Source organism: Rhamphochromis sp. 'chilingali', assembly GCF_963969265.1.
Source record: "Rhamphochromis sp. 'chilingali' genome assembly, chromosome: 17".
Taxonomy (NCBI): domain Eukaryota; kingdom Metazoa; phylum Chordata; class Actinopteri; order Cichliformes; family Cichlidae; genus Rhamphochromis; species Rhamphochromis sp. 'chilingali'.
In genome coordinates this window covers 23,586,354-23,610,285 of record NC_137944.1, presented here as the reverse complement: position 1 = coordinate 23,610,285, position 23,932 = coordinate 23,586,354, and the positions used below count along the sequence as shown (strand labels likewise).

Genomic DNA, 23,932 nt, shown 5'->3' with positions numbered 1-23,932 from the left:
CAGTTTAAACTGTGCTTCGTAAGCGTGTCTCTTTGCCATTTTCAGGGTTGTTAAAACAACGATGTCCTGCATAACGCACATACCTGTTCTTTTATACAGGTATGTGCAATAAAGTCAACGCACACACTTCACCCTTTAGCGTTCTCATGGTGTTCTCTACTACGTCCTCCTTACAACACACAGGGCGCACTGCGCTATAGGGCGCGCCGCACTTTTTGAAGAAAATCTAAGACTTTTAAGTGCGCCTTATGGTTGTGAAAATACGGTAGTCCAAATCACCAAAGTAAACTGGACCTGGGCTTGTTGCAGGGATCTGAAGTTACTAAACATTTTGTGAGTGTATGCACTCACACTTAGGACCATATAATAATAATAATGTGCGTGATGAAAGTTGGGCAGCACGCTAACGTCCTTACTCCACTCTGTATGCTTGTATGGGTCTGACCCTTTCACTCCTTTGATTTTTTTCCTCATACTTTTTTTTGCCTTTTCGTCAAGTCTGTCTTTGTATGGACCTGCCGTGCATCGTTTTGTACATAACTGTTTTTGGGGTAAATAAAATGCAAGTAGGGATTAAAACTGCAGAATTAATGATTACCGGTGCTGGCAATGCTAGCACTTGATGCAGTGTTTTGATTTTGTTGCCACTTGTACCTACAATGCAATGCGCGAAAGTCACGTTGTCTGTCAATCTCTATTGTTGCTGGCGACTTCAACCACACAAACTTAAAGACAGTCCTCCCCAGATTCCACCAACATGTCTCCTGTCACACCAGAGGGGACAAGACTGTAGACCATGTTTATTCCAACCTGGCTGGAGCCTACAAAGCAACACCCCTCCCCTACATTGGACAATCGGACCATCTCTCCCTGTTCCTCACACCTTGGTATTCACCACTCATCCAACGTGTGAAACCTGCTGTGAGGACAATTAGAGTGTGGCCAGAGGGGACAGACGCAGTTCTCCAGGACAGATTCAAAAACACGGACTGGAATACGTTCACCCACACAGACCTGGACCAGTATGCCTCATCTGTACTGGATTACATCTCCAAAACTACAGACAGTGTCAGTGTCTAGCGCCTGGCTAGCTCAGTCGGTAGAGCATGAGACTCTTAATCTCAGGGTCGTGGGTTCGAGCCCCACGTTGGGCGGTGAAATTTTTTTGAGGGTGGCTGTAGCTCAGGTGGTAGAGCAGGTCATCTACTGATTGGAAAGTTGGTGGTTCGATTCCTGGCTTCCCCTAGTCTGCATGCCAAATATCCTTGGGCAAGATACTAACCCCAAATTGCTCTCCGATGCATCCATCGGAGTATGAGTGTGTGTGAATGTTAGTTATAAAGCACTTAGAAAAATGTGCTTGTGTGAATGGGTGAACGCCCAAGTTGTATAAAGCGCTTTGAGTGCTCAGATGAGTAGAAAACAAATTTCCCACCTGTTGGACTAATAAAGCTTATCTTATCTTAAAAGCACTATATAAGAACCAGTCCATTTACCATTACCATTTACCACCCAGAAACGGATCACCATGTACCCCAACCAGAAGCCTTGGATGAACCGGGATGTTCGTCTCCTCCTGAAGGCCCGCAACACCACCATTAGGTCAGGAGATGCACACGCCTACAGCACAGCCAGGGCTAATCTAAAGAAGGGCATCAAAAAAGCCAAACAGCATTACAAAAAGAAGGTAGAAGAACACTTCTCCAACTCCAACCCCCGACGCATGTGGCAAGGACTCCAGACCATTACAGACTACAGGACCACCAAACCCTCCCCCGCATCCTCTGATGTCTCCTTCCTCAATGAGCTCAACAACTTTTATGCTCGTTTTGAGCGAGGGAACCCCACAACCACAACCAAAGCAGACATGACACCAGGCCACCAACCTCTGACTCTCTCCCCCACCGATGTAGGAGCGGTGCTGAGCAGGATCAATGTCCACAAGGCTGCAGGTCCTGATGGCATCCCCGGGCGTGTTCTCAGAGCGTGTTCTGGGGAGCTTGCAGGAGTGCTCACAGACATATTCAACCTGTCCTTGGCCCATGCTGTGGTACCGGCCTGCTTCAAATCCACCTCCATCAAACACCCACAACCACCTACACACACACACACACACACACACACACACACACACACACACACACACACACACACACACAATGGACAACTGTACCCTCATACACACAATAATAACATGGACTGAACCACCACTCACAACCACTCTGTAGAAATTATCCACATATCTCACTTATAACTACTGTATAATTCTGTATAAATAATCATTCTGTACAATACGATAATTTTTAATTCTACAACTGTTTATAACTTGCATAGTTCACATTTCTGTATAGTTTTTCATATTTATATCCTGTTCATAGCCTGTACCCACTACAGCCTGTACATACTTATAGCATATTCACAACATACCTTCATACCGTGTACATTATAACATACCATAATAGACCCATTTCTGTAATATACTTACTTACTAATATATTATTATTGCTAATATATATTGTAATATATCTGTATCATGGCTAAAGCACTTTCTGGATGGATGCAAACTGCATTTTGTTGCCTTGTACCTGTGACATGTGCAGTGACAATAAAGTTGAATTCTATTCTATTTAAAATTCTTAATATTCTAAATAACTATCTGTATATGTCTTTGTGCTACAACACAGCAATATAAAAAGTCATAAAACAGAAATAATATCAACAGAGAACGCTGTACTTTCATACAGTCTTTGAGCACATGTTTTTACCTTTGACTGTCAAACTAGAGAATTTTCTTGACAAAATATCAACTCAGTGTTTGTTTTTAAGGAATCTTCACCATCATTAACTTCAGGTACCGCATATTACTCTCAATAAACTTTGACCTTCAAAAACCTCATAATACTGCTTGCTAGGGAGTCAGTTCCAACACTTAATTAATTATCAGATGAGGCCTATAATAAAGACAATTATTCAGATTAGAAGAAGGAAATCAGAGGCTACGGAGCTAAATGACAAGCACAGTTGGTAACTTTGGCTACAGATAATCATCTTTTTAAGTATTAAATATTCTGTGTAAACTGCCAGTAGCAGTTCATATATTCTTAATTAGGATTAATGGCAGGCCAGCATTAAAATGTGATAGATAACGAGCATTACCAACTGGGGAGGTGGACATAAGAAAAATGAAGTCGTGAGGGCAGGTGGTAAAGTAGGGGTGGCAGCCTGCAGTCAGCACGTAGCGCCCCCGTGAGATGGCTCTAATGAGATGAGTATTTTCACCTCAGCAGTGCCAATACACACAACATTTTATGGGCTCCGTTCCACAGGGTGCATTAAGAGACCTTGTATTTTTTGGTCTGAATAATGCCTCACCTCAAGTCTCCCCCTGCCTCCCAACGGACCTCGACAGCTCCTGTTGAGCACAGTGAACAACATTAAGATCTGAGCAGCATGTGACCATCAAAATGTCACTGTGCTCGTTTCTCTGCCAGAATAATGTGCCTGTGGACTTGTTAGTGGCTGCCTTGGGACTTGTAACATGCTGCCCAGGGCCTCTCCTGTTCCTACAAACCTGAGGCTAATTTGGAGGCAAATGTGTGTTTTTTTTTGTTTGTTTTTTTAAAGATGAGGACAAACACACAAGACAGTTATAAATAAATCCAAAAAGTTGTGACATTATACTTCCTATTCATCCGAGACCTCCTTAGCTGTTGAAATGTTTCCTGCCAGCAAACTGTCACATTTGTTCCTCGTCGTGAACAGCCTGCCTTCACTTTGTAACCACTGCAGCATATAAAGACAAAAATTGCTGTCAGATCAGCTTCAGCCCCTTAACTCAGTCATTCTGTGCCAAACTGTTTTGCTCTGAACTTACCACTTACAATCAGCGGCTCAGTTTGAACTGAATTTGCATAAATGTCACCCACACACGCAAAAAAATTACAGGTTCTATTCCTCCAAATGGGGCAGTTAATGTAAGCCTGAGAGATGAATAAAAGGCATGAATGAAATGTACCTGAAACAGCAGCATGCTGGGCAGCTCAGGAAAGAAACGCTTATAGATGTGGTTAATATATCCTGAATAATATTTTGACTAATCTAAATATGAAGACATTTAAAGCCTCTCAAGTGGTCTCATATTTTTCCTCAACAAGTTAATCGGTCTGAGATGAGCACTGCTGTGTCTTTATAGGTGGACAGTCTTCACATTAGCGAGGTCTTACCAGACAGGAAGAGTCTGTACACTGCTAGAACGGTCTGAGAGCCATTTCATTTAACAGCAAGTGAAAATACTCCATGAAGCTAATTTATCCTCTCACCAGCCACTTTATTAGGTATACCTGTTCAACTACTCTTTATTATAAATCACATCAGCCAGTCTTGTGGCATCCACTATGTGCATGTAGGCATATAGACATGGTGAAGACAATCTACTGAAGTCCAAACGGATCATCAGAATGGGGAAGAAAGGTGATATTAGGGCCTCTGAATGTGGCATGGTTGTTGGTGCCAGTCTGATCTCAGTACCTCAGAAACTGCTGATCTGCTGGGATTTTCCCACACAACATCTCCAGGATTTACAGAGAATGATCTGAAAAACAGAAAATATCCAGTAAGCGGCGGTGAAAATGCCTTGTTGAGGCCACTCGTCACAGGAGATTGTCCAGACTGCTTCAAGTTAGTAGGAAGGCAACGGGAACTCTAATAACCACGTGATACAAACAAGGTACGCAGAATAGCATCTATGAACGCACGGTATGTCAAACTTTGAAGCAGATGGCTAATAGAAGATTAGAAAAATGTTGTCTGGTGTGCTGAACCTTGATTTCTTCTGTGACATTCAGATGGTAGGATCAGAATTAGGTACACACATTAAAGCATGGATGCATCCTGCTTTGTATCAATAGCTCAGGCTACTGCAAATCTGAAGCAACTGTGTGATGCTATCATGTCAGGAATGTTTCCAGCGCCTTACTGAAACTGTGCCATGAAAAAGAAGGGGGTCCAAGCCAGCACCAGCGGGGCACAGTTGATGCTGATGAGTGTACGTTTTGAGGGGAGTAAAAGAAAGCAGATCAATAGGATATTTTCCCAATATATAACTTTATTTAAAATATTGTTACAATTTATTACTCTACACAACATTTTCAAAACTTTTCTCTTTTTCTTACACTGGTTAGTAAACCTTCCTGGATAATTTTAGATATAAAACTCTCCATTTTTCCTTTTTTTTTAAGCCTCAGGTGTTAATGTCTTTATACACTTAGTAAATGAGACACCGCTTCTCTTTTAAACACCTTTTCTCTGTGTGTTTCACAAACGTTCCCCTCCTCGACACACACTCACACACGCGCACACAAACACACACACACAAAAAAAAGATCACTGGTGGCTCTAACATTGTACACTATAATTTTCCCAATCTTTATAGTTTCTTTTTTTTTTTAAATAAATAAAAAGTTCTGAGTTGGAGAAACAAGAGTGCATTATTATTATTTTTTTGTCAGAAGAATATTCTTTTACTTTTTAAAACAGCTATTTACAGGTTATGCTGGAGATAGCAACAAGGCTTAGATTTGTAATCAACGTCGGTGTCAGCTTGCAATGGGAAAGCCCCCGTCTCTGTAAGCAATGAAGAGAAATTAATCACATGGAGGCCAGCACTTTTTGAACACCAATTACATCCACCCTTCAGATTAGTCATAGGAAGGACACATCAGCTAAAAACAGACAAGCCTACAGCTAATGTGCTCTGACCCAGATGTGCATTCCAGAGGTCCAAAGACATCAAGTTTACAGAAAAATGCTGCTGACGACACCAACATAACCTCTGGACGAAGTCAAAAAAACAAAAAATAAATCAAAACTTCAAACAGATTAATCGAAACGCTGCAGCGTTCAAACAAACAGGCCTTCATATATTATCTGCCACTGAAAGATGTTATGAAAATCAGCACTGATTTGGCACACAAGACTCAGAAAACTGATGTGTTACTATAGCAACAATGTAGATGAGCGTTTCAGTGCTGGTTAGTGATGAAGACAAACTTTCTGAGCCCTCGTGTGCAGTCCACGCATGGACATTTTTTATTCTGCCATCACCACGTTTGCATTCACATCATCTGTTAACCTCTTACAATCCACCCCGGTTGCTGGTGACCTAGTGCTAGGACAACGGGGACAACAGCATAGCCAAATGGCGGGGGAAAAAGCAGATTGGGAGAACCGTGAGGACAAAAATGACGTATGAGGATTAATCTGAATGTTAATGGTTCTGGAAATGTGCTCGTTTAACATGCAGATAAATCGCAACCAGGTCCCCGGTGACCTGCTGGATGTTAAAAGCTTAAGCACTGTGTGAAAATTTTATCTCATTTTCATAATTAAATACTCACTTTGAAGCCCAGGTGGGCCACGGCACCGCAAATACGCTGACAAACAGAAAGTAACACAGATCGACTGTACAAAGACATGCTTCTTAACATTCCCTTCATCTCTTAGCTGTCACCTACGCGCTGCTTTCTATGACATTTAGCTCGCAGAAGAAACGTCTCCAACGGACAACAGCTCACAGGGTACACACACCTGCCTGTGACGTGACTGAGCTTAAGATGGCATCTGGTGCAGACAAGACAAACCGAACCAGCGAGAAAAGAAAAGGAAAAAAACAAAAAACAAAAAAACAACTAAACAAAAAACACAAAAAAACCACAGGGAAAACAGCAGCTTTCTAAAAGCCTATTCACAGCAGCACGAGCCACGGGGACAGAGAACAAACATCAAACAGTAAAAACACACCGCTTTGAATACATTATTGGGAGGACCGAGTCAGTTGGCTGACAGGAATAAAAGGAACAGAGGCTGCACTGAGCGTGTGGAGACAACGTGGTGCTGCCACGGCAACCGCATCTCCTGCGCTGACGGGAGACCAACCTGGAGAGAGTACGAGCAGAGGACAGACAAACCTGCACGCAAGCACACAATCTAGCTTATACCCCCCACCCCAAAATAAATAAAAAAAAAAACCCCATCATGGTTGAATAGCTTTGATTCTTATGTCATCCATCTCTAAATTGCCTATTACTCTGCCTGTCAAAATGCCCATCCTGCATTGCAGTTTTTCCCCCCTCTTATTCCAGCTACTTGTGATGTGTTGCAAAGAACAAACAAACATGATACTACACTGAGGTATGTATTTCTATAAACTCCTGTATAACTGAGGCCTGTGCTCAGAAGCAACAATTGGGCTGCAATTAAAATATTTTGTGCAGCTGCAACAGTTTTGTGAGAGTAGCAGGGAGCTGGACTGGTGGCATTGGGGGTGGGGGGGTGCGCGTATGTGCGCTACGCTGAAAAAGCATGTGAGCGGCAAGGAATGTTTGCTAGACAATAGGAGACACTTCCCCATTTGTCTCCATCTGTCTGGCGTCTCTGCTGTCGTACAGATACAAAACCCCCATCTTCATTTGCTGGCTCTGACACCGGCAGCTCATCAGACGCGGCCAATCAGAGCCTAAAAGCTTATCAGCAATGTCAATGATAAACACAGAGGACACACTCTGGCACAGCACACAAACATGCCCCAAGGTAACCGACTGAGAACAAATATACGGCTAAAACCTAGGCCTAAAATGAACAATTATATAGCCGAAACCTAATTTGAACTGTTTCAACTAATTTCAACTTCAGCGTAAAGGAAAACTTGGACCCGCGCTCCAAAAATTAGTGTCAGTTTCAGGGGTTTTTTTGGCTTTTTTTTCCCCACCCAATGCCAAGATAAACTAGTAGCCCTTGGTAAGATTAAACAAAACTTAAATCAATACATGTATGGAAAGAATCTGTGATTTTTCTTTCTTGTCAACATGTAAATCTGCTTTCTACATATTTCAGGTGAGAGAAGAGTAAAATCCGACTTTGACAGAGATAAAGAGAAACACAAGTAAACCTGAACTGTAAAATAATCACGAAATTATATTATATTACATTGACACATACACAACTAATACTGTATTCATTTAGGTGCAGCAGGAGGGGGACAGATGACTGCACTGCTATGTATGCTGATGGCTCACACAACCTTATGCACCATCTACTTTCTGCAGCACACGTGCACACACCCCATCTATCCTCCTGACTCTTGGTTAATGGACAAATTGCAGTGGAGTGATACTTTTGGGTGAGTTACAGAGCCAGAGGCATCGGTCTTTAGGAAAGTCTGAGAAGACTCCTCATATGTATGCTCTGCTGCTCCCTGCTGCCTGCTCAGGTAACTGCAGGCATTACAATCAAAACTCCCTGTTCGCCTTGACAATCTGTCGACAAGACAGCCCACATATAAAGGTGTGAAATTTAAAACAAACAAACAAACGCTTTGGCCCGTCAACCTTTTGTTCCAGAAATTACTCCTGCACAGAGCTAAAAATGAGAACGCCTCCTCTCCTCAGCTTCCAAGCCCTGCAAAATTCACCACAACAAAACACACACTGGGGGGGGGGGGTAGCCATACTAACATTAACGGGCTGACTGCCAACAGATGTTGCTCTGTAGTCAAGGTGAAAAATGGAAATTAGTTATAGCATCTCGAATGAAATTCAGTTAGCGTTTCACTGTGTTATCTCAAGAAACCAGTTATTACAGCTCTTATATTAATCTATATTTTATCAGAAGATTGTTAAACATACAAATAATTACAAACACATTCTCTCAACATCCGTTTCATGTAGTTACATTTGTGCCGTTTATGATTTCTGATGAAACAGAGGACTCCAGAGACATAAAACACAACTTCTGTGTTAATGTCCAGCATCGGCGTAAAGGATGATTTTACTTTCGTCCTTTATCACAACCGTGAAAGAACCACCGAACTTTTTTCTGTTTCCCTCCATTATTATTTTCATCTCAGCTCAGTTCAGCAGACAAGGTCACCGCCGCGGGATCTGGATGGGTCCTGTTGGAAAAACCGAACGTCGCAACCTCAATTCTGGACTGTCAGCTCTCTCGACAAGCGGCGTTTCACTGCGGCGCTCCCTTCGCGCTGTGGTGACCCTGACCAATCACACGCTGTGGTGAGAATTCTCTCATGTCTTGCCTCACATCATGGGGCAGATGCATGGAGGAAAACAACAGTTACACTATGGAGGATCTAATAAGTGACGTGAAAGTTTGCTCTTGTTTATCTTCTTTCGATGCTCTTCCTACTGTTTTCATGTGTGTGTCTACATGTGTGTGTCCCCCTGGGTTCGGCAAGTGTTAATAATCCAATTTCCCAAGTCGGTCACTTCCAGTTTGTTTTTGGGGCAGGGTTCGCCTCGAGTCTGTCACTCAGTACTGTGTTTGTCGATGGGCTCTCTCTGGGGTGGCTGTGATGATGCAAGTGGACCAGTTTTAGTTCAAGTGATGACAAGTGACGGCTTTAGGAAGTTGCAATCTCTCCCCCTAGGTGGCGCCATCCCTTCTGCTGCGTCTCCAGAGGAGGCAGAAACTCTGCAACATAGATAAGACGATTCAGAATAGGAGGAAGTTTGAAGACGGTGTGAATTAATTACTGCACAGTCCCCGTGCAGCATCCTGAAGGCCTCTTATCTGAATGTCCTCAGCTTTCTCAGGCCTCAGCTGTCTGTTATCCTCCTGCCTTTGTGGTCTCTTGTCCATATTTCATTACATTTCACGTAAACTTTTACCATAATGCACAAAAATAAAAGCATGCATTAAATCTTATCCCTGCCCTTGACATTTTAACTTCTGTCATATTGGATTCCTTTGTTTTTTGCATAATTCATGCCGCCTGATGTGTGCCATCAATCAAAACATAACTCTGTACCAGATCTGAATGCAAATTTCTTTATGATTTGCCTCTGATCAAATTGGAGGCTCTAATCTTTCAGTGATGCTGTTTATCTCTTTGAATTGAGGGCAAAAAGGAGCACAAACAAACGCTTACTGCTTACCGTTGTTGCTGCAGTTTTTGTTGTCTTTATCAGACGCTTCTTCCTCAACCTGGGAGCAAAGAAATCAATACACCAGAAATATAAGACTAATCATTTTAAAGCAAAGACTAAAGAAAGGCTCCTGGATTTAAATAGAATACAAGAACAGGCTATGTTTAGAAAACCGAAGCTGGCATAGAGTTGCATGCTTCCCAGAATGAAAGAGGAAAGGAGTGGTTCTTACCTGTTTCCTCCACTTCAGCTCACAAAAGATCCGCTCAAAGCACTCGTGCATGTAGTTGAACTGGGAGGAAAAAGTAGACGTTATTGTAATCCAGGCTTCTAATACACCACAATTAGGAGAGTCACTGTGTAAAAGTCATGTTTCTGTTTACTTTTCCTGCTTCTCATTACTAAAGATTTTATTACACGTGAAGGAAAGTGGGTTGATTAATAAATCGGGGATTTTCCTATTTATTAAGCGTTTGTTCCCATCAAGGTGTGTCACTCTAAAAGCTGCTAACACAACAAAAAAACCAGAGAATGGCACACTTGAGTGTACACTTACATACGGAGTGAAGATCTTGACCCAGCGAGGTTTCTTTTCTCCTCTGGCATACTCAAAGCAGAAAGCCATCCCCTCCTCGTCCGTGTCCCAGCGCTGCATCTCTCCCCACTCAAAAGCTATTACCTGGTTCTGAGAGAGAAACAAGAGATGATAGAAGTTAAGCTCCATGCACAGAAATCTATACAGTGGTCCCTCGTTTATCGCGGGAGTTGCGTTCTAAAAATAACCCGCAATAAGTGAAATCCGCGAAGTAGCCAACTTTATTTTTTACAATAATTATAGATGTTATAAGGCTGTAAAAAACCCCACTACACACTTTATACACTTTTCTCAGACAGGCATGAACATGTTCACATTTCTATCTCTTGTTTAAACACTCTCAAAGTTCAAACCTTGTAGAAAAATAAGTCCAGTATTATAGAATGAAACCAAAGGCACCCGAAGGTGACAACATTTCGTCGACAGTGTTGCGTGTTGGGGAGAAAACTTACAAACATACAGTACAACACTTCAGAGTCACACTGCTAGCGATCGAAGATGTATGTAAATTTGACATTCTGTACTGTGCAGGAGATACGGCACGAGATTGACTGACAATGCTCTACAGCCAATCAGGACGCAGAACACAATGCGCTGTAAAAAAACAAAAAACAAAAAAAAACAAAGCATGCAAAATTGCACCAAAAAAAATCTGCGAAACAGCGAGGCCGCAAAAGGTGAACCGCGTACTAGCGAGGGAGCACTGCATTGACGTTTAGCTTAAAAATATAAAACGTTATCTATTTAAATGCTCACCTCCAGCGTGCCGTCCTCAGTGCAAGCATGCAACTTGAAGTGATTGATGCTGATCGCTGTGATGACGTGGCCCTTCCTTCTGGAGTCACAAGAGCAGTGGGGGAAGACCACCTCGTTGTAGCCCTCGCATGTCCGCAATAGACTCAGGTACTACGGTATTATAGAGGAAAAGTAACAGTCAACTTTATTTTCCTCCACAGAACACACTAAGGAAAGAAGTTAACTTATGAGAAATCTCATTACTGATGTGACAATGCTGTTTTTTTATTGTTAACACATTTGAGCTGACGGTCTCAGAAGAGCTTGCAGTTTGAGCTGTGAAGACTGACTCACAATGTGGATGAACTATAACACTGCACTCACGTCCACGTGTCTCTGTCATACAAACACGGCTGTAGATCCAAGTAAAGTATATGTAATTTTTCTGCTTTTTATTTCGTTTTAAGTTTAGAAAACCATGCTGAATACTTCCTAACATTTGGAGCTATTAGATTGCTTGTCGACACGTGAATGAACAAATAAATGAACCTTTTTCCTTCTAAGGCTGACATTCAAAGCCTCAGAAATGCTGCGTGAAAGCAGTAACATAGCTGCGAATGTCATCCAAATTTACACACATGCCACTTTCAGTTAATGTTCAACAAATATTCAAATACACCCAATTCCTTTATCTCTCTTTACACCACAGAGGGAAGAATTCTGAAGTGTGAAAGGCTTCTGAGACTGTCCATTTTTATTTGGTAGTGTTTTGGTGATAGCGCTGGTCAGCAGGCACAAAGTGTACTTATTCCAATCCCCTTCCTGAACAAAGACTGGTCTGTGGTACTGACCGTGGCCATCTTGCGCTGCTCTGCCAGTTTCTGCAGCTGGTAGGATTTGTCCTCTGTTTTTATGAATCCCTTCTTCACATCATCCAGTGCCTACACGAACAGGGAGAGGGGATGGGGAGACACAACATTTATCATTTAAGGTCATAAAATATAAACACATATATACATTAAGGCCATTCATCATGAAGGCATTCTCCCTTGTGTGAGAAAATTCAAACAATGACCGTAAAAATTACGTATGTGCATTTTTAGGCAGTCACAATGCATTTCTATATATTTTATTGAATGACTTTCAGCCTCCTAGCCCATAACTTTAATGCTTTGGTTCACTCTCGTCTCACAGCGTCATTTCTGGCTGCAGCAGGCAGCTGTGCACCAACTGTTCAGCCTCTCTCTCAGCTGTCTTCTGAGAGTGTGAGAATATTAGAGTTATATTTGCCAGGTACAAATAAATGAAAGTGTACTTCATAACTGTGTGTGTAAAAAACAGCTTTTCACTGATATAACAATCTTTACCAGCTTAGTGGGTGATATGTCACCATTGTGTTCCCAGCTTTGCCCCCTTGGACAAACCCCACAAAAGTCATGGAGTTATTGCAGGTTCGCACACACTGGTGTGATTCTTTTTCATGAGGCACGCTTTAATGGGTCACTGCTGAACTTTGCATGCTTATCATGCTTCAGCTAGTGACCTTTACTGGTCAGTGGACAGCCTGTAGGTGGGTACTGAAGCTAATTTTAGTGAATTTAAATGAGGAGTATTTTTCTCAAGTTCACCTCTTCTACTTGAAAAACTGGAGGTTTTTGTGGATGTATTTGCATGAAAACTGACCCGAGGTGGGGCTTTGACCAGCTGAGAAATTATTAACTTTGGGTGTCGACCCAGATCTGGATCCAGACATTTTAATAACATTGTAAGACAAGGCAAAAATGGACATTTCACATCGTATCTCCATAAACGCATATTTAGCTGAAAGAAGAAGAACCTGGGGATCATCTTGATGTCCTCAGGAAAAGGAAAAAAGACAGAGACTCCATTCACCCATCTTGTGAAGGGAATTTTTCAGCCTCGGAAGAAGTATGATATCTCCAAGCGCTCTTTTATTAGGGTGACATTATAGGTAAAGGTTTCTGTTATAGTTTGTGTCCAGAATTATAACAGAAAATACTCCTAAGCTAGAAATAATTCAGTCATCACAAAGTGAGAAAGCAGCTAGCAGGTGCCACAGTAGCTCACCTGGTTGAGCAAGTGACCTTTATGCTAAAGGCTGCAGCAGGGATCCAGGCTCAAGTCTGGCCCTGAACATTCCCTGCATGTCAGGACTGATCCAGGGATCTTTTGCTCGTTAGGCCAATGTGTAAACCACTACACTATGAAGCCACTGAGACCAGTATGATCAGTTTAGTGTAAATCAGCAGTGTAATTGACCAACTTTCCCTCAATATGTTTAAGCATTTTCAGCTCAGAAGAATAAACTCTGAATCAAATCACTGTGTTCAGCTCCCCGAAATCCACGGCAAGAGGAATCCAATTACTGTTATTACCTGGTGAAAGCAGTAGTGCAGTGCCAGCGGATTGTCTCTGAGCAACTCCTCCTCCTGGAAGCTGAACAACCATTTGCGGAGTGCTAAGCAGGTCCCCGGGACGGCCGACGTGTAGTTCTGCACATATAGCTTGTGGGGAAACTCGTTAGGCGCCAGCTTCCGCACTGCAACAAAAACCGAGTAGAAGGAGAAGGGTGATGAACGGGGTTTGTTACTTAAAAAACCCCCCAACATACTAGTAACCTATACCAAAATACATGCCCTTGCTGCCCATGATTACTCATATACCCAGAGGCCCAGTGATTTAAATTCAGAGGGTTTTATTTATTTTTAGTGGTCATGTCATAAACCCCCGAAACAGGATGTGCAAATTAAACAGGAGAGAATGTGAAAAAAAGGTCAGACATCTTTCCGTGTGAAGTGCAACAAACACACGTGCAGCTCTTACCAAAGGAGTGGTTGATAACTTCAAACAGAGCAAAGTAGCTCGCCATAATACTGTCCATCCCAACCTTCATCACTAATGCCTACAGAAGATCAACACAACATCAGTTAGTTGTGGGGAAAAAAACACTGATGGAAAATATTGTACAATATAGCTGTACAACTGGGAGTGGTCTTACCTGATACACCTGGTCTGTGGTACTGTTCTTACGGACTCTGACGGAGATGGTGGTCTTGTCTGGTAGGGCTATCCGCAGTTCTACATCTGACACGCCGTTGTAGTTCTGTACAGTGAAGCCAAACAGAATGAGAACAGCTGTAGAGCTGTGTTTACCCCAGTGGATTAATGAGGCTTTGTACGTGCTTGTTTGAATATGCAAGCCTTTGTTTGTTCTAAGTTACCACTAAGTACTTGTGGATTAAAAAACACAAACAAAAAACCAACAAGCCATAGCCAAACAAGACTTACAATCGGCAAGAAGTCTTAATCCCCCAAATTGCGCTTCTTTAAATGTGGGATTACATCAGTGTATTGGTATTTGTTTTGCTGCTGCACTTCCTTAAAACACCAGCAAGGTAACCAATTTCCAGCCTGCGTCACTGGCCAACACAGCTCTCAACTAAGCTCCCTTTAACCAGTGAAAGCTAAATGATACTAAATGATTCTCAAAATGGGCCAGAACAGTTTAAATACAGCTTAAGAGACTTGGAGTCAGATCCAATGCTGAAACCCCCCCTCCATTTTTGAGTTTGAATTCCTATAATTATGGAATACAAACAATAACATCTTCGGAAATTAAATCTCTAACTAAGATAGTACATATCTGATAATATAATATAATATAATATAATAAACAAAAAATGGACTGTTGAGCACTATGCCAATTCAGAAAGTCACAAGTCCTAACAGTTTGGTAGGAAAAGAAAGTTCAACCCACAATATTTCAACACCCAGAATAAAAAGTCGCATTGCTACAACAATAATGCACGAGATGCATACCTCATCTGATTCCGAGAGAAACTCCTGCATGATGTCACTCTCCCCAATCACCCGCACAGAGCACACTAGAGACGAATAGGAAGGGAAAAGAAAAATGGCGAGCAATATATTAAATCAAGGTAAATAAAATAAACAAAGGGCAGCTAAATAACACTATGAATCCAGTGTTTAGATTTACTGTGTAATTTAGAAAACTAATAACAGTGGGTGCATGGTGTATTTTCCATCCTAACTACATATTCAATATTTAAATACATTTAATTCTTCTGGGACAGAAGAGCTAGTGATCTGTCCAAATCATCTTACCTCGCTCGAGATATTCCTCCAAGCCTCTACGTCGTGCATCCAGCTGCTGTTCTGATAGGGAGAAGGGCCATTTACCAGGAAGCTTTGGGAAGTTGAAGTTGGAGAATTCCCTTTTCAGGTTCTGGTGCAGGATGGCAAACTCACGATAGCGTTTTGAACACAGCTGCCTCCCTGACATATACACATTGTATACCTAGATGCATTAAAAAAAACAAAACATGAAGCAACTTTAGAGAAGACCGAGAGAAGGAAATGATTGCATCAGAGGGTTAAAAGTTTTCTTTCTACCACAGCATTAAAAAACATGTTTAGAGCAACCACAGGAAGCCGTTTCTTCTGTTTTGTTTTTTTCAAGAAAGAATTTAAGGTAACAGTGTTGCCTCTACAGCTGCCTTGGGAGGACGGACCACCTCCTGAGGTGAGATGGGTTGAAAGATCTTTAAGAACTGTCTTTAGATCGAACGCTTAAGCTCAAACATGTTATTCCACTTAAAACTGAAGACGGACAGGTCCAAAAGTATTTTAAAAATCAGGCAAACACACACACTCGTGGCCGCCCTCTCCACCCTTCCAGAGAAGCCCAGTCCCAGGCGGAAACATGTCAACTGTCAAATCAGCACTTACCACAAACCTCTCGGAGTGCTGTTCTACGTGCTTGTATGTGGGAATAGAAATGGGCACGGCCTGCTTGTCACTGTAGTCGTAGTTGGGCTGGACTTCCTCTCCTCCTTCCAAACCGTCAGCCTCCTGAGGTGGAACAGACAGCACAGCCAGAACCAGCTCCTTCTCCCCAGCACGGATCAGGTCCACCACCTGCTTATGAGTTGCACCTTCCACGTTCACGCCATTACTAGAAAAAAGAGAGAAAGAGCGCAGGAGAAACATGAGGCAAAGGGGAGGAACAAGCAGCTCTGACTTGTTCTCACACATTCAGACTATATTTGAATTGGAAGTTCATTCAACTCTCTACAAAAAAGGGAATGACGGATACAATTCAAAGCATTTAAAAATACCTCTGGAGAGATATTAAACTCTCTCCAGATTCCAATTCTATACAATAAATCAATGCATCTTCCAAAAGAAAAAAAGGACCTGTCACTATTATAAGCAGTTAAATTTAAAGCTAGACTGGTACAAAACAAACTTTAAAAAAAGCTTTGACCGAAGGGATTTGGAATGTGAGAAACGACCACACTGATAGATAAACTGCACTTGGTGCGGGCTGGTTATGTCGCAGCTGATAACTGATGCACTTAATGCAGTCACTACTGCTACAGATCAATGCAGCTGGGATTACAGTAACACAGTATAATCTATACATCATTCGAATAAAACTGGTACTCTTTTAGCTGCTAATGTACGCACTGTCCTAACATACTGTCTGGTAATATTAGCCCATTGTTCCCCATTTACTAACACAAGGCTGTGAGGCTTAAGCAATTAGGTTGGCTCCCATGTCCTTTTTCTCCTGGTGCCTTTTTGACTTCGCTGAGAGCAGATGGCACAAGCATCAGGTGTCTTTGCTAATCTTCCAATGAGAAACTGTGGGACAGACACTGAAAAGGAGGGGGCGAAGAAAAGTGTAGGCGTAGGCCTGCCCATTGATTGCCATGTTAGACGTAGCATTTATCTGTGTAGTGTCACTGACTTAAAATAGGAAGTTAAACATACAGAAAAAGAAGGGGTGTACATAATAGTTAACAGAAGAAGATTTGGAGTGGGGTGATGGGGGGGAGCTAATCTGAGTTGTTTGAGTGAAAAGCCAAATTAAGGGTGGGACAGAACCAAAAGGGTGAAACTGTCGTCATGACTACAATGTAAATTTGGCTAAGGCAGAAATAAAAACAGTATTAATACTTTTAATTGCTTAGTGAAACTGTTTGATGAAATATTACTCAGAGCTAAAAATAATACTAACAATAATAAAGAAATAATAATATAAAATAATTATATGCGAGCAGATATGTGTGTCTTGCAGGCTTTTACTGTTATTAATTATATTTTTTATCAGCCATTCCACTTGTTACTCTTTACTGTAAAATAAAGTCGCTGGTGAAAACTGATAAAAGCTCACTGATTAACAGTCAACTGATCCCCTAATTTGGCAGCTGGGAGGCACAGTGGTTTACACTCTGAGTACAGAGTCATGGGTTCAAACCTGTGGGGAGTTTTCATGTTCTGCCCATGATTCTGTGGGTTTTTCCCCAGCTGCTCTGGTTTCTCCCACCTCAGAAAACCGTACCAGGTTAACGGTGCTTATGTGGGCCCAGGATGCTCTTGCAAAAGAGGTTGTCGATCACTAGTTTCACTTCCTGGTTATATAATGTTTTACAAGTTGAACTTTACTGAACACAGCATTATCTTCTAAAAACACACACAAGGGCAAAGCAAGGTCATTTTTATTTGTTTCCCCTTTTTCTTGTCTTTTAAGGAAATCATGAAAAAAAAACAACTATGCTCACTCAGGCAGTAGTGATACACTCAGACAAGAAACACCACCTGAGCTGCTTACTGTAAATAAAGTACATTGCTGGCTTTCTTTGTTTGCTAAGTAAAATGCTGACAACTAACATATTTAACCGGCTGAAGTCTAGTTATGAGGCTTTTTTTTTTGCAAAATGGTCAAACGGGTTAACAGGTCACATGATAAGTATTGCATCTATCATATGACAGCAGAAAGAACTAATGAGTAAAAAAAACCCAACGGAAAACAACATGCTGATGCCTCAGCAGATGGAAGTGAGAGCAGTGTTCCTTCTTTACCGTTTCTGTTCTTCCTTTTTCTAAGTCAGCTTTATTGCTCCACTGTCAAGTGACATCAACACTACTCACACTAACTAAACACTGATTTTAAACGTAAGCAAAAAAGTTTGTAAGAACTGCTCTATTACCATTAACACTTCAGGTTTTACTGAAGGCCAGGGCTTTACATTCCTGCTTGTAGATTTGTTCACTTGGCTGACATTATTACAGGTTCTGTGTATGGACACATTTCCTGTTACATTTAAATGCCAGCTATGACTCAAAGGGAAGCAGTGTTTCACCGAACGCTGATAAATGGAAAGAGACTTGAAAGCAGACTTGACGAATGCTGGCACGATAGATAACATAAAAGCACTTCTAAAATGATCTCTTCACGTATATCAAACCCACTCGAGGTTACATATAGCGATAGAACAAAAGCAAACCCTAAAAATCAATAGAAAGCACCTCAAACTTCCCATGTAAACAGCACGGCTGGTGCGAATGCTAGCTAGTGAAAGCAAGTAAGACCACACACTCCTGTCATATGATGCTGAATTTGAGTGACAACACTGCCATCCTCTGTCATTTCACAGGCTAAGAACACATATCAACACTATTATGCATATGACAACGCAGTGGAAAGTGGACTGTCGTCTAAATGTCGTCCTACATCTCCCGCTGGAGCTGACACTGAGCAAGGAGCTAGCCAAACACATTAGCTACCTGGCTCGCTAGCGAGCTACAGCTAATCAACATGCACAGGCTGTTGTCCAACTTATGTAAGCTGGTTAGCTTTCTAGTTATCTCACCGGAGCTAAAGCCTTAAATATTTACTCAGGTCAAAACGCTCCAAAGCTGAATAATTAATAAACTAGTGAGTTACTTTAATGGCAACAAGAAGCAAACCTCGAAGACGGAATAACACATGCTTGAAACTGGATCCACACAGGCTAAACTGGGTAGCTAGCTCCAATTGCTAACTCCGCGTCCTAACTGGAAGGGACAGAAGCTGACTTACACCTCCAGGATCCTGTCACCCTTCACTATCCCGGCTCGGTCCGCAGCACCTCCGGGTAAAACAGCGCTGACATGCTGAAGAGGGGCGTACAGCTCCCCGTTGATGCTCCGAAGCTGTCCTCCTTCGCTCACTTGACCGCGGACATTAAACCCGTAGCCGGACTCCGACTTGACGATCCTGACCATCCGCGGTCCCGATGTGACCATTGCTGCGCCGTGGCCCGCGGTGCCAGCCGACGAACCGACAACCGGACCGTTACGGGATGCCGAAGGGAGAACGGGCCGAGTTTCATCGCCTCCTACATCCGCCATCTTATTCACAGGCACTACCCCTCTCCAAATCGGCGTCTTCCAGCAAATTCAAAACAACACTCGGGCTCCGATCCTCTCTGTGAGGTTAGCTCCACAGACCGACTCTGTTGGTGATAACCCGCCCCCTGGCAGCGTCACGGGACACGGCCATGCAACGTGACCTGCCGGAGGCGTCACCGAAAGTGTGTTGTTTACTCTCGTTTCCATTCAACGCATTGAATGAAACAATGTCGTTGTTGATTAAAACGCATTCTTAATCCCTTTATTTTCTACTAAACCCTTTCTGTTTTATCTTAACAGACAAAGAGTGCCAGTGATTGCATTTAAATGATGCTGCAAACTTTGCAAACGGCAGGAGTTAAAGGATGAGAGGCACTGGACCCAACCACTATTGAGAAATATAAATGTATTTTTTTCCCACAATTTTAGTTATGATTCTACAGAGGAATCCAGAAATAAAGACATTATAATTATAAATACGTACAGCATTTTATCAGACATGTACACATATAGTGCTGTAAAAATATTTAGCTTTTTTCTGATTTCTTCTATTATTTTAATATTACAGATAACCTCGAGTAGACACAAAATGCAAGTTTTAAATAATTATTTCATTTATTACCAGAAAAAATAAACACACCTACCTTACCCTGCACTCACCCCCTAAACCTAATACCTGGTTTTGCCACCCTTGGTAGCAAGAACTGCAATTTTGTGAGTCTTTCACAAAAGCATTGGATTGGAGTCCAATCTGTCCACTCTTCTTTGCAGAAATGTTTTTATTCACCCACATTGGAGGGTTTGTGAGCTTAAACGACCCGTTTAAAGTCATGCCAAAGCATCTCAAATGGTTTTAAGTTGAGACTAGGCCACTCCAAAATCTCAATTTTGTCCTTTTTGAGCCATTCAGAGCTGAACTTGTTGGTGTGTTTTATGATTGTCCTGCTGCAAAACCCAGCTGCACTTCAGAGCATGATCTGATGGCTGGACATTCTCCCTCAGGATTTACTGGTAGTGAGCAGAATTCATTGCATCAATTACAGCAAATCGTCCAGGTCCTGAAGCAGCAAATCACCCCAGACTGCCATGCTACCACCACCATGTTTGACTGCTTTGACTGATATTCTTTTTATTAAATGCTGTTGTAGCTTTACACCAGATGTAATGAGTCCTAGTATCACTGTGGTTCACCAGAGTCCCAAAGCCTTAGAAATGTCTTTGTGATCCTTTGCAGACTGATGGATGTTTATTACTTTTTCCCTCTGGTGTTCTTGCTACCGAGGGTGGTAAAACAAAGGCCGACGACTTTATCACATAGGACCAGGTTTGTTTAGTCTTTCCCCTTAATAAATAAAATCATCATTTAAAAACTGCATTTTGTATTTACTCGGGTTATCTTTGTCTAATATTAAATTTTGTTTGATGATCTGCAACATGCAAGAGTGACAAAAAGGCAAATAAATAAATAAATAAATAAATAAAATAAATCAAGAAGGGAGCAAATACTTTTCACAACCTTGTCTTATTTTAATGTTCAACATTTCTTTCTCATTTATGCTGAACAGCTGATTGTTTTATGTTATCTTGTGTAAGCCTGCTAAACAAGATTGCACAACACATTTGCTGATTCCTTGTTTTAGAGTACTGAGGGAGAGATAAGCTGTCACTTCCTGTCTTATTTGATTGGAATGAAAACTTGCAGGTTGTAAACCACTAAACCACATGACTTGTCTTTATTGCCAACAATGCACTACGGTAGAATAATATGCAGTCATGTTAAAAAAGTTTTTGCAGACATATAAAACTTAAGTAAACTCTTACCGTTTCCATAGGAATTAAGAGGGCAAGTATTAGCTAGTTGCTGCTAATCAAATGCGGTTGATTAAATGATCATCAGCAAGTGTGAGCACCTCTATAAAAGCAGATATTTTGGCAGTTTCCTGGTCTGGAGCATTCAGGTGTGTGTTAAAAGAATGCCACATTCTTGCCAAAGTGCAATGCTCAGAGAAACTGCAACAGTCCATCAACTACATCTCAGACTCTGCCTAGTTAGCATGAACAAATGTTAAAGTTCATGACAGTACAAATAGAAAAAGAATGAACAAGTACAGCTTGTTTAGAAGTGTTGCCATGAGAAGGTCTCACAAATTCAAAGTGGAGATGTTAGGCCATGATACTCAGATATGGCAAAAAACAAACAAATCATATCAGCACAAATACCTCGCACCAACTATCAAGCACAACGGTGGAGGAGTGAGGGTTTGGTGATGACTGAAAAAAAAATAGGTGCAAGTGTAGGCCAGAATCTTTGTAAAACTCTGCTGGAAAACCATGTGGACCTGGGGCTTTGTTGTTTGGGAGATGCTGTGGGGCTTCTGGGAATTTTGGACATTGAAAGAGGTGAATCCAGATCCACAATCTGTCATGTAGTTTCGGTAGATTTATCTTCTGCAATGTCAGCGCTGGAAGGATTCATCTGTGTGGAGTATAAAGCTTCATAAAAGAGTAAAAGATTTTTTTTATTTGTTGTGGATCATGAGTAATGTTCCCAGTGGAATCCTTCATAGAATAAATAGTTGTAGTTGTTTTTTCTTTATTTAGTTTTAACTGTTCTGTTGTTTTTGTTCTACTTCCAATAAAAGCGTTTAATCCCTGCTTTATCTTATGTGAACAGTAAGATATTATTTTCCTCACAGAAGACATGGTGAAACTGCTGATAGTGATTGGGCTTGTTTTGCAGCCACAAGACTTGGCCACCTTGCAGTCATTAAGTTGACTAAGAACTCGTCTGTATACCAAAGTATTTTCGAGTCAATTGTGAAGCCAATTGTCTGACAGCTGAAGCTGCAACAGGACAATAAATGTAAGAACAGCAGCAAATCTCCAACAGAATAAATGAAAAAGAAAAGACTCAAAGTGTTACAAAGACACAGTCAAAGTCCAGACCTCAGCCAGATAAAAATATTGTAGTGGCACTTTAAGAAGGCGGTGCAAAAACAAATGCCCACAAACCTCAATGCACTGAATTCAATTTCAATTCAATTCAATTTTATTTATATAGCGCCAAATCACAACAAAAGTCGCCTCAAGGCGACTTTTACAATGAAGCAACATTGTAAAGATGAGTAGGCCAAAATTCCTCCACAGCAATGCAAGAAACCGATAAAGTCATACAGAAAGTGATTACTTCAAGTTATTGCTGCTAAATGTGGTTTTACAAGTACTGAATCATGGGTTGTAGGTATTTTTTCACAGTACTGCATAGAAGCCTGTGAGAAATTATTTTTCACGACTCAAATATCCATCGTATTAGTACTGCGAACGATTGCCTAGAATTCCAAAGATTCATTCATTGATTAATTTTCAAGAAAAAATGTACAAATAAAGTAGCAAAAGTGGGAGATGGATAACATTTTGAAAATACTATATGCAGCAGTGCAACACACACTCTAACTATGCAACAAAAGCTATGAAATAAACAGGAAGGGTATATTGTGCCCCAAGTATTAATTCATTTTCAGTCTTACAGGAGTTACTTAAATGTTACACAAGCAAAGTCATGTGCAAAGTCATGTGCTGTTGTCATGGTTTTCTAGGAAAATGGGAAATAGATGCAGTGATTTATGGAGACCTGGACAAAGCTACATGGAAATACAGCACAAACAACAAAAACAGAATTTGAATGATCCAAAAATCTTTGGTATGACCGCCTATTCTTTGACATATTAGAGTAGTTTTCTAGCCAATTCTTTAAGTAGTCTTCAGGATTAGCTCTCCAGGTTTCTTCAATGACCTAAAAAACATTTTTTGTGTTGTTTTTTTTCTGTTGTCTGTCACAGTTTTGTTGCAATATACCTTCACCTTATAATATTTGTGTAATTTAGTATATAGCAGTCTTTTCTCCTTGCTTTCCTATCTTAAGAATGACTTCTTTATAGCTTCCTTACACTGAGACTATTTCTAATGAGGCTTTGGAGCCACTGAAAGTCCAGGGACACCTTCAGAAAGTCTGAAGCACTATTGCTCAAGACAGCACCCTATTTTTGCAGGATAACAAGCGAACAAGGCAGAGTAGCTAATTCAAACAATCAAAAAAAGTACAGCGGTTAAAATAGGTTTTGAACACGTCACCACTTTTCTAAGTAAACATATTTCTAAAGGTGTTATTGATGTGAAATTCTCACCAGATGTCAGTAACAACCGATCACATCCACACATGCAAAGAAATGAAACCACAGATATCCTTAAACTGTGTATAAAACTGAGAAATGACACAGGGAAAAAGTATTGAACACGCTTACTGAAATTTATTCAACACTTACTGAAATTTATTCAACACTTTGCACAAAAGTCTTTGTTGGTGATGACAGCTTCTTGATGCCTCCTGTATGGAGAAACTAGTCGCATGCTGTGCTCAGGTGTGATTTTGGCCCATTGTTCCACA

General features: G+C 41.3%; 1 protein-coding gene across 1 annotated transcript; it reads right to left on the bottom strand.

Annotated features, from left to right (window-relative positions):
• Positions 1-5,086: 5,086 nt before the first annotated feature.
• On the bottom strand, positions 5,087-19,602 carry snx27a (sorting nexin 27a). Its single transcript, XM_080863628.1, has 13 exons — positions 19,178-19,602; positions 16,039-16,264; positions 15,415-15,607; positions 15,109-15,173; positions 14,288-14,392; positions 14,113-14,191; positions 13,665-13,828; positions 12,120-12,209; positions 11,290-11,439; positions 10,495-10,623; positions 10,171-10,230; positions 9,948-9,996; positions 5,087-9,483 (listed from the first exon to the last, which is right to left on the bottom strand). Exons 1-13 carry the CDS (start codon positions 19,486-19,488, stop codon positions 9,413-9,415), a joined length of 1,692 nt encoding a protein of 563 aa, XP_080719754.1. The 5' UTR covers positions 19,489-19,602; the 3' UTR covers positions 5,087-9,412.
• Between the last annotated feature and the right edge of the window lie 4,330 nt (positions 19,603-23,932).

Coding starts and splice junctions, on each gene's coding strand:
- snx27a (XM_080863628.1), bottom strand. CDS start 19,488: ATGGCGGATGTAGGAGGCGATGAAACTCGGCCCGTTCTCCCTTCGGCA. Junction 16,265..19,177: donor GGTGACAGGATCCTGGAGGT/GTAAGTCAGCTT, acceptor TCTTTTTTCTAG/TAATGGCGTGAACGTGGAAG. Junction 10,231..10,494: donor TCAAGATCTTCACTCCGTAT/GTAAGTGTACAC, acceptor TTTTCCTCCCAG/TTCAACTACATGCACGAGTG.